Consider the following 12524-nt stretch of genomic DNA (forward strand, 5'->3'; position numbering starts at 1 on the left):
AAAGTAAAACATCTATGGACTAGAGTAAATCTACACAGTACTAAAAAAATATAACAATAAACATGAATGAAAGGTAAAATAGTACCTTTTTCATAGGAGTGTAATTGAAGACACTGGAGACAGTTGCAGACATAAGCCAAACTAGGCATATAACACGATATATAAGTTAAAGGAGATTTTAAAACATGTAATAGTTTGTAGCAAGCATGCGCGCTCGGCTATTCTGGGGATACCATAAACTCAAATATAATTCCTAGATTTACATGTAAACGGATGCCTTAGCATGAAAAACAAAAACTTCAAACGTCATCCAGTTGCTGAGTCGACATTCTTTGATGTCCCTAGAGAAACAGGCCTTTGAATTCACCGTTTGCTAGTTGGCACAACTGATTGAAAGAGTTGGTATCTACAGAGAGTGCGACATCAAAAAACAACATAAATGAGCAGGGACAGAACACTAGAAAATTAGAAATGCTAAACAGTTCCTGATTTTAGCTTTTATTGCGCCAACGCCAGAGGAAGAGAGCAATCGACAAATAAATCTAATTTGGGTTTTAAATTCGAACAAACACATGTTTGGGGAAATATTAACTTCAAGTGAATCCTTTCCTATTTTGATAACACAAAAACGAACATATCAATTGACATATGTAAGAAAAATTATAATTGTAAAGCTTCGTACCAAATGTGCTGCCAAAGTCAGTCCATAGTTCGGCATCAATAGAGTTGCTACTTTCAGCAATACCGATGACCTCAATAAAATTCATAATGGGGACTTGTGGCAACCCTTTTATTGTTAATTGAGAGTCATCAGTGGATTTTGTGGTGGCAACCCCACCACCACATTGATTCACCTGAACCACTGTTCGTACTCTCTTCCCAATAAAGTTGGGAATCAACTGAGCATTCACAAATACAGCAGGATTTGACGTGTCCATGGCCTGAAACAAAAAGGAAAAATAAAATCAAGCTTTGAAGGCAAAGCTTAAACAAATGTTTTATTTTCTTAAAGGGCAATAATGATTGAATGTTCCGAAAAAATAAACTGATTCCCATTTTCGACCCAGCACAGATACATTTAACAATGGAAGAGATAACGAACAACTGCGATTATAGTCCAAGATGAATTTTCACAAACATGTTGAGTGCACAAAAAAATTAACACAAGTGTTGTCCGTAGAGGATCGCCTAACCCTAAAGTTAATGCAAACCATTGAATAAAAGTCTAAATATAAAAACTCAAAAGAATGAAATTAACGGAATGGGTGGATAATTCAGAATTACGCTGTAGTGATTGTTTCAGAATGAAAATAAAAACGAAGCAGAGTAGAATAAGAGAAGGAAGAATGAACCTTTGAATTATTGGAAAGAAACCCTTTGCGCTTGCTGAGTAGTTTGACAGAGAGATTGAGAATTGGAATTTGAAACGGAGAATGCGCGTAAGAAGGAACAGAGCGGGAACCTTAAACGATTGCTTCTTCGTTTGGCGGGAAACTACTATATTTCACTTTACCCTTTCTCCTTCGGATCCCAACAACACGCTTTCTTTTTATTTATTTATTTATATTATGCTTATATTTCTTTTTTTCTTTCTTTTTTTTCGTCTTTCTATTTTTCATTTATTTTTTATTAATAAATAAATTTTGGTGTTTCTTTTAATATATTTAATAGAGTAAAAATTAATGAATAAAATATTAATATAAAATGCATTTGAAACTTAAAAAAGAATTAAATTAAATTAAAAAATCATATTCATTTATTTATAAAATTTTAAAATTAAAATATATTTAAATTTTAAATAAAAGTGAATTTTATTTTTTTATCAAAATTTAATAACTAAAAATATATTTAACCTTAAATAAAAATCAAATGAATACAATTAACTAATAAATATCAGTACTTTACTGGTCTGTTTATCGCCAGGATGAAAACAGCTGTCATGGTAAATATACTCACGAATACAACGATTAAATAATTTTTAGAGTTTAATTATATAAAGTTATGGAATTAAATTTTTTAAAAGAAGTTAATTCTATTTGAACTTATATTTATTCTTTTAAGTAGAACTTATTTAATTTCTATTTCAACATAAAAGGAAGAGATGTTACTATATTTTCAAGTGCATTAATTATCTTACGTATATAGGAGAAGAATAAATTTGGTAATAATGTTGAAAATTTAAGCACCATGTAAAACCTTGTTAGTGGGCTTCTTCAACTTGGTACTAGAGATGGCAAATAAATCCGTCCCCGTGGGTATTGTCCGAATCCGTCCCCGTTTTGACGGAGAATCCCCGCATTGACTGGGTATGGGTATGGGTATGGGGAATCCCCGACTTTTTCAGTTGGGTATGGGGATGTACATATACCCGCCATAATACCCGTCCCCGCCATATCTCCATTCTCGTTTAAATTATTAAAATATTCACAATTAATCAAGTAACCCCTATATATATATATATATATATATATATATATATATATATATTTTCTATTTTTTATTTCTTTTAATTATTTCATTTGTCATGAAACTCATTCTCATCTCCAATATATTTTTTATCTTATCATAACCTTTATGTAATTATGTTAAAATGATGTATGTTAATTAAAAAAAAATTATGCCTCACATTTGAATATTTATATTATTTTTTAATATTTTTATTTATTATAAATTTTTTTTTCACATGAGAATGTTTATACTCTCAATTTAAGATAATATAAAAAAAAATTCTTTACTTATTATTATTATTAATTTTTGTTTAATTTGAAGAACTCTTTTGTTTCATTAAAATAATTTTCGTTATTTTTCAACCATTAATTATATGTTAATATTTGAAAAGTTTTCTTAATTCTCTAAGATATTTTTCGTCTTATCATACCTTAGTTATACATTTGATTTCCTTTGTGTGATTTTTTTCGATAGTCTCTCAAATTATTTCTAAAACACACATTTGTTAGTTTTTTAATATTTTTATTTATTTTTTTTATTTTCATCATGTAGAATAATATTTCGATATATTCTATCTAATTATTTTTTATTTTATAACTCATTATTAATCATAATGTAATTTTTTCACTTTAAATTCTGTTTGAAGTGGTTAAAATTTTATATATATATATATATATATATATATATATATAATGATATTTAGAAATAGTATATGATAATTCACTACAAGAAAAACATGAAATGGTGACTGATTTAGTCAGTAACCCATATCAGTCACTATTTTTCGTCATTGGTGGTAGTAGTTGATTTATTGTCTGAATCAATGACTAAATTAGTGACCGATTCAATGATCGAATCTGTACTTGATTTAGTGACCAATTTAATTACTAATTTATATGTAATTTAATGACAAATTTTTTGGTCACTAATGATATTTCTATTTAATTTTAACCACTTCAAACATAATTTAATAATTAGTTCTGTAAGGTATTTTTCATTTTATCATACCTTAATTATACATTTGATTTCCTTTGTGCGATTTCTTTCGATAGTCTCTCAAATTATTTCTAAAACACACATTTGTTAGTCTTTTAATATTTTTATTTATTGTTTATTTTCATCATGTAGAATAATATTTCGATATATTCTATCTAATTATTTGTTATTTTATAACTCACTATTAATCATACTATAATTTTTTTCACTTTAATTGTATAAATAACTTTTATTTACTACAATATAAAAATTTAATGTAATTGCTATGAATATTTTTTTGTCACTATCCAACATATATTGAAGTTCAAAAGATACAAAATCTATGTCAAAATTTTATTATTATGTTTATTATTTGTTCTTTGTGTCATTTTGATCAAGTGATGTATTATAACTTTTATTAGTGTATAAAAAAGAGATTCATTATAATTTAAAAAATTGAAGTAAACAAACATTTAAAATATATTTTAATTTGAATATTTGTTTTCCTTTTATTATTATGTTTATTATTTATTCTTTGTGTCATTTTGATCAAGTGATATATTATAACTTTTATTAATGTATAAAAAAGATATTCATTAGAATTTAAAAAATTGAAGTAAACAAACATTTAAAATATATTTTAATTTAAATATTTGTTTTCCTTTTATATTTTTTTGAAATATTTTTTAATTTTATCAACTAAGTTCATCAATGTTGTAGTTTGCAAATTTAACAAATGTTTTGGTTCACATGAAATTTTATTTGGTATTCTAATATAAAATGTAAACAATTATAATTTATTTTAAGGTATTTGGCATCGAAGAAAATCCTCCTAATATTGAATATTTCATAATATTATGTTTTCTTTACCGTAATTTTTTTTCTTTTATAAAAATTAATATTGAAGTAGTTAGAACACGGGTACGGATATGGGTACGAGATTATACCCGTTACCCGGTGGGGATGGGATGAGAAAAAAGTTTGATACCCGTTGGGTTTGGGTATGGGGATGAATTTTTTATGCGGGGATGGGTATGGGATAGCGAAACCCGTCCCCGCCCCGTTGCCATCCCTACTTGGTACATGCAAACACTTCTTGCCTTCTTTTTTCTGTTTTTATTTATTTTTTATTTGTATAATTTGAAAATTAAAAATCTCAAAAGTTAAAGAGTTAATAAAAATTTATTTTTTGAATTATATAATTTAGAAGCCATTTAATTTTCAAATTTTATAATTCAAAAATTGTTTTTAGCTTCCAAATTATACATTTAAATTTTTTTCTCTAAATAATAAAAATTTATATTGTTTAATTAAAAAATACTCTTTTAAGAGAGGTGCAAAAAGAAACTGTTCTTATTTTCTCTCCTACTGTCCACTGTCTTTTATATTATATTACAAAATTACTCTGAAAGAAAAATAATTTCTAGAACTAATTAGAAAATAGTTATTTTACAGAAAATTTTGCTTAAGATATGTTAAAAGTGACCATATGAAGATGATAAGCAAGAGATATATTTTAAAAATGTTAAAAAAGTGATTGTAAAGAGGAAAAATAAGGTGTAAATAGTCTTAATCATTTACATCAGAACACAAAAGGCTAAGATATTTGAAAAAGAACCACCATATATACTTGTGTTAAGGTCTACAAAATAAATATTATAAGGCATCATGATCTACATTCAAACTAGGCTTGTGAAACTTAAATCTATTGGGAAAAAAAACTACTGCAAAATTAACTAATTTTTATGGAAGAAACAACTTGGCAAAACTAACAAAAGTAACTTCTTAATTTTATAACTCATATTTTGAAGTAAAGTTTGAAAATATAGATAAAACAAGGCCTTATTATTGGCTTAACCAATCCAATGGCTGCATACTAAAGGATTAAAGTTCTACATCAAATTAGAACAACTAAAATTGCTCACCAATGAAGTTTCACAATAAATCTACCGACCATAACCTTATTAAGAGATAAACAAAAGACACTACATCATCGTTTAGCAGAGATCTTCCTCCTTGTGGGTGTAAATCACACAATCTGATGTCGGGTATGAGACACATGTGAGAAGGTAACCTTTCTCTATCTGCTGTTCTTCAAGAAAAGATTGATCTGACTGATCCACAGCACCTGAATCCAGTCTTCCAGCACAAGTAGAGCATGCTCCAGCTCTGCATGAGTATGGTAGTTCCAATCCAGCCTCTTCAGCTGAATCCAGAATGTAACTGTCATCAGGGGCTTCAAATTCATTCTCTTCACCGTTTGGTCCAATCAGTTTCACTTTGTATACTGCCATTGCTGACACTCTAAAGGATGATGATTTCAATCCAAATACTTTAGACACATTCTTCACAGAACTAAAAGATGATGGACTCTTAAAAAGAGCACAAGATTTCCTAGCAGGGACAGATCCTCCAGACAAGGAAGCTCTTGGAAGTGTCATGGTGGACATGTTCACAACCGACATGTTTATACCTGTATCCAAACACAGGAAGAAGAACACAGCAGTGTGAAACATTATTCAGAAAATGTATTCATTGACCAGCACAACAGTCATAAAACACGTTTCAAACATATATTCAACATTAGAACAAAAATGGAAGAAGAATCAAGGATAAATTATAAAAAATCCCTCCATGCTTTAGCCCTTTTCAATTAACTACTCAAAGTAAAAGCATTTTAAGTATTTCAACTTCAGTTTTGCTTTTAATGGCTCGGAGTACGAAAATGTATAGGTTGAAAAGGGTTAAACCACTGAAGGTAATGTGTAAAGTAAACAATAGCTGTTGTAGAAGTTAAATAGAAAAAATGTTTTCAAATTAAATCCAAAAAAAAGTAATCTGTACAAGCACAGTGAGCACCAAACAATTTACCCAAAAACAGAACACAGCACATCAGAATACTCAACTGTCAATGTTGGACATCCTTAAAAAATAGTGAAAGACTCGACAACTTGTCATTAAAACAACTAAACACACTCAAGTACAAACCTTGATTACTCAAGTTCACATAAAAAACATAACTGATATGCTCTTGTAACTTCGTTTATTGTTACATGAACTAACAAGCAACTTGCTCATTAGTCAAGGTGACAATATTCGAACTAATTTTACAGTAAAAAACTACACGATTGGTTTTTTTCAAACGGTCAAGAAATTGGTTTTGGTGTTGCTCCACTCTAGGATACAGGGTAACTCAGATTGTCCAGAAATTTCTTCTAAATAACGAAGCCAGAACAATAATTATTACCAGACACCTTGCATGTATATATATTAAGCCTAAATTATGAAAATCTAATCAGCTGCATCTAAAAAATCAGTGCTTGGTGAAGTTCGACGAAAAATAAATATCACCACCCTCCAACACAGGTTTATGAAATTGTAGGACGAGGATAATACTATATAAGCACAGTCTTGTAGTGAATCTATCTCTCATCGTAAATATTTACAAGTAACCAAATCAAAGTTCATAAAAAAAGGTGCTTTGGTCGTCAATTCCAGCTGTAAATACTGCATCTCAAGATAATAGGGATTGTTGATGAAATTGTAAAATATGCAGAAATCATAAACTCGGAGATCTCCTCCAGAGTGAACACCATCCAAAAAGCTCGCAACTTTTTTGGTTCCACAACAAAGGCTCTCTCCTCCTATCATCATATCATGACCCCCATCTTAACCCCTCTTTCCCCAGAAAACAGATATTGAAATTTTGTCCAACAATTAAAAAAACGACGAAAATGGAAAAGGGGGTGTGGATCAAACAATTGAAAACAACAAAAGATCTGTGCATGAGAAAAAAAAAAAAAAACCACCCAATAAAACGAAACTTCATCACAGGCAAACCCAACATAGAAAAGCAAGAGCATGCAAGCAGTATGCATAACAGGCTAAACCCAAATCCAAAATCAAGAAAGAGACTGAAAAAATGAAGCCAAAGAAAGTGGGGGGGAGAGAGAGAGAGACTTACGGCGAAGAGATGACAAAGATTGTGACTTTGAAGAAGTGGGAACGAAAATGAGGGTAGAAAGAGAGTTTTATATTTAAGGACAGTGGAATGGACAAAAAAATCGGTGGCTTGGGGGTGGGTATGGGGAAAGTGACCCTTTGATGGCTCGGTGAGTCAGAGATCTGAAGTCGGCGCAGGAAGGTAAGACCACTTGTGGCCTATGTTTCATGTGACCTTTGCAAAAGGCCTAAGTTCATTGAATTCCCATGTGGGGTCGTGGGGTTTTAGGTGTGATTAAGCTTTGAATTGAAGATTAGTCTCCTAATTATAATGGTTAATAGATAAAAATAATTAAAAGAAGCCCCAATAATTTTTTGACCACCATAACCTTGGAATTGAGGTCAAAATAGTACACCTCTTAATAGCACTAAAAAATATTATAAATAAATAAATAAACCAAGTAAACTCTATTGAATTGAACAATTAGCTAAGCATAACTTAATTTTCAGCGGAGTAACGGAATAAAACTTAGATGATTGTGACCTCTGAGAAAAATTGATATTTAAAGATGCTTCTTTTTGTGTCTATTACATTTCTCAGGTGATGGTGATAAACAACCAAACATTTCACTGTACTTAACCGGGCCGGGGCACTAGACCCACAAAAAACATCGGAACCAACCAGGGACAAATTTGTCTAAGTTTAGGATAAGATTTAACCATGTTTATTTTCTCTCAATTTAGTGAACCTATTTTTTTCCTATCTAATAAAAGTATTTTAAAAAACTAAAGTAGGCCCTTAATCTCTACTGCTAAAAATATACATCTCCTTAATCATTCAATGGGAATCAATGAGTTTATCGCTAATTAATGTAGGCCTCTTTAATCAGTTAATGGAAATCAATGAGTTTAGTGAAATAAATTAATGTTATTAAATTTCTCAAAATTATTTTCTTAATTGTATTCATCTAATTAATTAATGCGTATTAAGTAATACAGCCCACAATTTCTCTATTTGAGAAAATATTCCAAAAATTATTTTACTGTATTCCTCTGTTCATTATCAGAAATATTCACTGATGAAGAATATTTTTGAAAAATAATATAATTAAAATTTTAGATGATTTTTGTAAAAATAAATATATCAAACTTTTTAAAATATTCATCCAAACAAAGATACGGGACTATCCTCTTACATAATAGAAAATTAGCTCAAATTAGTATATCCTCTTGTATACTTTGTTTTCGTATATTTTAACAAAAAAGAAGTAATAGAAGAAAAGTATATTTGTTTTACATTGTTATGCTTTTTAGGTTTAAATGAATAAGCTAAAAAATATTGGAGAAAGCTTTAGAAGATACTAACAAAATCATTCGTCTCGTTCTATTTTGCTGTATCCGATTCCAACTCTATTAAGCAATTATACTTATCACTTTCAAACTAATGCCTCGTTTTGATATGGTTCTTAGACTCGAAACAATTGACAAAAGGCATAACTTGTATTTATCAAAAACTACACTAGGAATCATCGTTCATGGACATTACACAATGAAATGATGTCTATTAATGATGTTACAGCTTCTCATGGTATGCAATCCCACTATTCCACGCATAAGCTTCAACATGACCGAAGCAGAAGAAGCTGATAACAGAATAGTAGGCAACCATGAATTAGATTTTGGGTTCACTGGAAAACAAAAACGCTAAGTAAGAGCACGAGGAGAATCTAAGTTTCTACAGTGTTTCTTCGTTTTGCAACTGTATGGAAAACAATCATACTATAAAATCATCAAAAGAATCAGATTAACTGGAGGAACCCACGCTCATGTATGTCTAATCTACTTCTTCGGCGCAGACAATCTGTGTCTGGACCATTCTTCAAGGGCCTTGCGATGGAGAGCATTCATTCGAATGTAAGGTCGTTTTTGCTTGATCAGTTTCTCAGCAGTCTTCCAATCCTCTGTGATGCCTAGTGCTACTAACAGTGCACACATAACTGCTACACTTCTTCCATGACCTTTACACCAAAAAACAAAAATGTTAAAGATGGTCGTATATTCTAAAATGAGTATAAAGGCAACATGTATAATCTACCTCGTTGATAAAATTGCAGTTCTAATAATATGCCTAACTAAAACAATATCCTCGTATTTGCAAGCTGATGCAGTGATCATAATAATGAAGAACAACCACGAAGTGACAAACACCCAGTTAAAAAGGACGGATGACCATTAAAACGCGACACATAAAAGAATATGTTAATGCTACTACTAATGAGCGGCAAAAAAACAGTTTCTCTTTGATAACTTATCATAACTTGAAAAATTTAAACTTGGTAATAGAATACAACATCAAAAATACGTATTATTGTTGTAATCAGATTCTTTCCTCTCCTGGTTGTCTCAGTTCTCAATTTTTCTCCATTAGGGATGCTGTGGTTCAAAGATCTACAACCTCTTACAGAATTGGAAAGGTGTTTTTTTCCCCTTTGATTGGTTACATTACTCACAGTTTAACTCTTTGTCCAACGCTGCTTCTTCTATCTTTCCCTTTTCTAAATTCCAATAAGTCATTCAGAGTACAGAGAATATTGCAAATGACCTACATCATTGGTTTTCTCAAAAGTCTAATGTATTCAAGACCCTTGTTTGGACAACAGCAATTAAAACAAACATAAGACAGAATAAACTGTCATTCATCGTATAATTGATCATTGAGTTACAGAATACAAATTGAACTATGAATGTCTATAAGAACAGAAAACCATCAGTTGAGAGGCCACATTTCATGTATGTTTTATTTGGATAAATTTCTCAAATCTCATATTTCTATGTTCAATATAAGTTCTTATTGAAAAGATTGTTATCCAAACAGGGTCTTAATGTTAAAATTTGCATAAACTATTTACAAAACCTACCACACGAAACACAAGCAGAAACGCTAACACAAGAGAAACACCAACCAATTACTTAAAATGGTTGCATAGAACAAATAGAAGAACAATCTTAAGAGCAAGAAGCTAATAAAGCTCACTAACCATAAGCACAGTGAACGAAAATGGGCCTGTTGAGGTCTCTCTGTCGAGAGGCCCATTTAACAGCAGATTCAATATCAGCAGGTTGAGGCGACCTCGTGTCCCACGTCGGAATGCAGCGATAGGGCAACCCCACAGTGAAGTCCTTGACACGCGGGAACTCGCACGTGCAATCGATGATGGCAGGGTCGCCAGGTGGCAGCATGTGAGGCGAGGATGGCCAGCCACCGACATAGAGATAGTCGTGAACCTGTGTGTAAGGAGGTTCTCCGCTTCGAAGTCTTCGGAGCATAGAGAAAACGCGAACGAAGTAGATGTAAGGGCCGAAAATTATCAGTGAAAAAAGAGGGAAACTTCCGTCGGTGGTTTTTCCGAGAAGCATGGGAAGATCGATGGAAGGGTGAGAGGCGATTGAGACCAAGAATGAGATGAGCGAAGCGTAGAGAAAAGGTAGGGAGAAGAGAGTGAAACCGAGATTCTTCAGGTACGCGAAGAATAGGAAGAGCGTTGTTGCTTTCAGCGCTATGAGAAATGATATTCCCACACCCATTTTGTTCTTGTGATTATGGATCGAGAAAAACGGTTTTCAGAAACTCGTGATCCAGCGGAAGAAAGAGTGAACCCTAGAACTGTGGAGGATGCGAGGAAGTGCTTCGCTCTGTCATTTTCGGCGCTTTTAGCACAAGGGAGAACTGAAAAGCTGTTTGTAATTTTTTTTCCTTTTCATCTTTAACTAAAAATTTCACTTTTCTTTAATTTTATTTGAGTTGGCATTCTTGTGATAGAAAACCTTAATTTGGGATATGGCAAAATATTGTCGGACGTTATCTTCCATGTCGTTGGGCTTCGTTTCAATTTTACGTTGGTGCAATCTTGATCCTGTGCTACATTTTGTTTGGTTTCGATTTTTGAGATTAAGGTAACACATATTTTCTTCTGTTAATGTTTTAATTGATTTTTTTTTCAGGGTTTCGTATTGTTGTGTGGTTTTGGGTTTTGTATTGAGAAGTCCACCAATGAACAAAGTATAGATTTTGTATTTGTTATTCTATTTCACGCACTTCAATAAATGATGGCGCTTTTAAAAGGATTATTGTTATGGTAAAATAAATTTATTTTTTCTTATTGTATTTACAAAAATGATTTGCATATTTTTATGTTACGAGGATACGAATTAAGCTTAAATTTTATTACGATAGATTAAATTACAATTTTACTTATAATATATATATATATATAATATTTACCTACATGTTTTTACGAGTATATTTATAACTGTAATCTGAACTTTTTCAAATGCAATAAAGATATTTAGATCACCAACATAATTTTCAAAAATAGTGTATTCAATTCATAAACTATTGTGAAAAGCTAGCACTTATTAAACAGATTGAAAAATATAATATTGCTTTAAAATCTACATATTTAAGAGAATAAATATATTGTCCATAACAACCATATAAATGTTGGGTAAAAAAATATGTTACATTTTTTCTCTTAAACATGTTATATAATCCTCCCAATGACATTCTAATTTTCTTTTTTCAAGATAATAGTAGCACACCATTTTTGTAATCAATCTTTTATTCTTTCTATATTATTTATTGGGATGAGTCAACTCATCTTCAATGCTGTGTTTAAAATATTCGAACAACTAATTTATAACCTGTAATGGTAATTCTATACTATATAAAGTATAAAATTTTTTATCAAACTTTTGTAACTTCTATTACACAATAAAATAAACTTACAATCATAAGAAACAATTTATTGATGAAAACAAAAATGTGGATAGAGACAAATATCTTAAAAGATCTTCGTCTTGTAAATTTGTATACTAATAACAATATGTTAAATTTCTTTAAATACAATAATGCATTAGAATAAGGTGTCCGAAAGTGATTGATACATGAGGATCTTTAACACACTTTATACTTATTTGGTCCATAAAAAGTTATGTATAAGAATTTTTTAATGGATACTGATACATTGACCAACTTTTAACCCATCATTCTAATCACTCTTAAATTATCACATCACACCACTAAAAAAATCAAAATAAATAACTGAAGAATGATTAGAGAGGTGGGTTAAAAGTTTGTTAAAATATCATTATCCTTTTTT

The 12524-nt window shown here is 30.6% G+C and overlaps 3 protein-coding genes across 3 annotated transcripts; all 3 read right to left on the bottom strand.

Moving 5' to 3' along the window:
• Positions 1 to 67: 67 nt before the first annotated feature.
• Positions 68 to 1522, bottom strand: LOC114192147 (replication protein A 14 kDa subunit B-like). Its single transcript, XM_028081768.2, has 3 exons — positions 1353 to 1522; positions 683 to 941; positions 68 to 406 (listed from the first exon to the last, which is right to left on the bottom strand). Exons 2-3 carry the CDS (start codon positions 936 to 938, stop codon positions 342 to 344), a joined length of 321 nt encoding a protein of 106 aa, XP_027937569.1. The 5' UTR covers positions 939 to 941; positions 1353 to 1522; the 3' UTR covers positions 68 to 341.
• Positions 1523 to 5192: 3670 nt separating this feature from the next.
• Positions 5193 to 7607, bottom strand: LOC114190718 (ferredoxin, root R-B1-like). The gene is made up of 2 exons (XM_028079700.2): positions 7388 to 7607; positions 5193 to 5896 (listed from the first exon to the last, which is right to left on the bottom strand). The coding sequence occupies exon 2, from the start codon at positions 5886 to 5888 to the stop codon at positions 5421 to 5423; it is 468 nt and encodes a 155-aa protein (XP_027935501.1). The 5' UTR covers positions 5889 to 5896; positions 7388 to 7607; the 3' UTR covers positions 5193 to 5420.
• A 1239-nt stretch (positions 7608 to 8846) lies between these two features.
• LOC114190717 (uncharacterized) lies at positions 8847 to 11124 on the bottom strand. The gene is made up of 2 exons (XM_028079699.2): positions 10404 to 11124; positions 8847 to 9383 (listed from the first exon to the last, which is right to left on the bottom strand). Exons 1-2 carry the CDS (start codon positions 10948 to 10950, stop codon positions 9205 to 9207), a joined length of 726 nt encoding a protein of 241 aa, XP_027935500.1. The 5' UTR covers positions 10951 to 11124; the 3' UTR covers positions 8847 to 9204.
• Between the last annotated feature and the right edge of the window lie 1400 nt (positions 11125 to 12524).

The sequence above is a fragment of the Vigna unguiculata genome, chromosome 7, assembly GCF_037176805.1.
Source record: "Vigna unguiculata cultivar grain cowpea cultivar isolate G323 ecotype 2 chromosome 7, ASM3717680v1, whole genome shotgun sequence".
Lineage (NCBI taxonomy): Eukaryota > Viridiplantae > Streptophyta > Magnoliopsida > Fabales > Fabaceae > Vigna > Vigna unguiculata.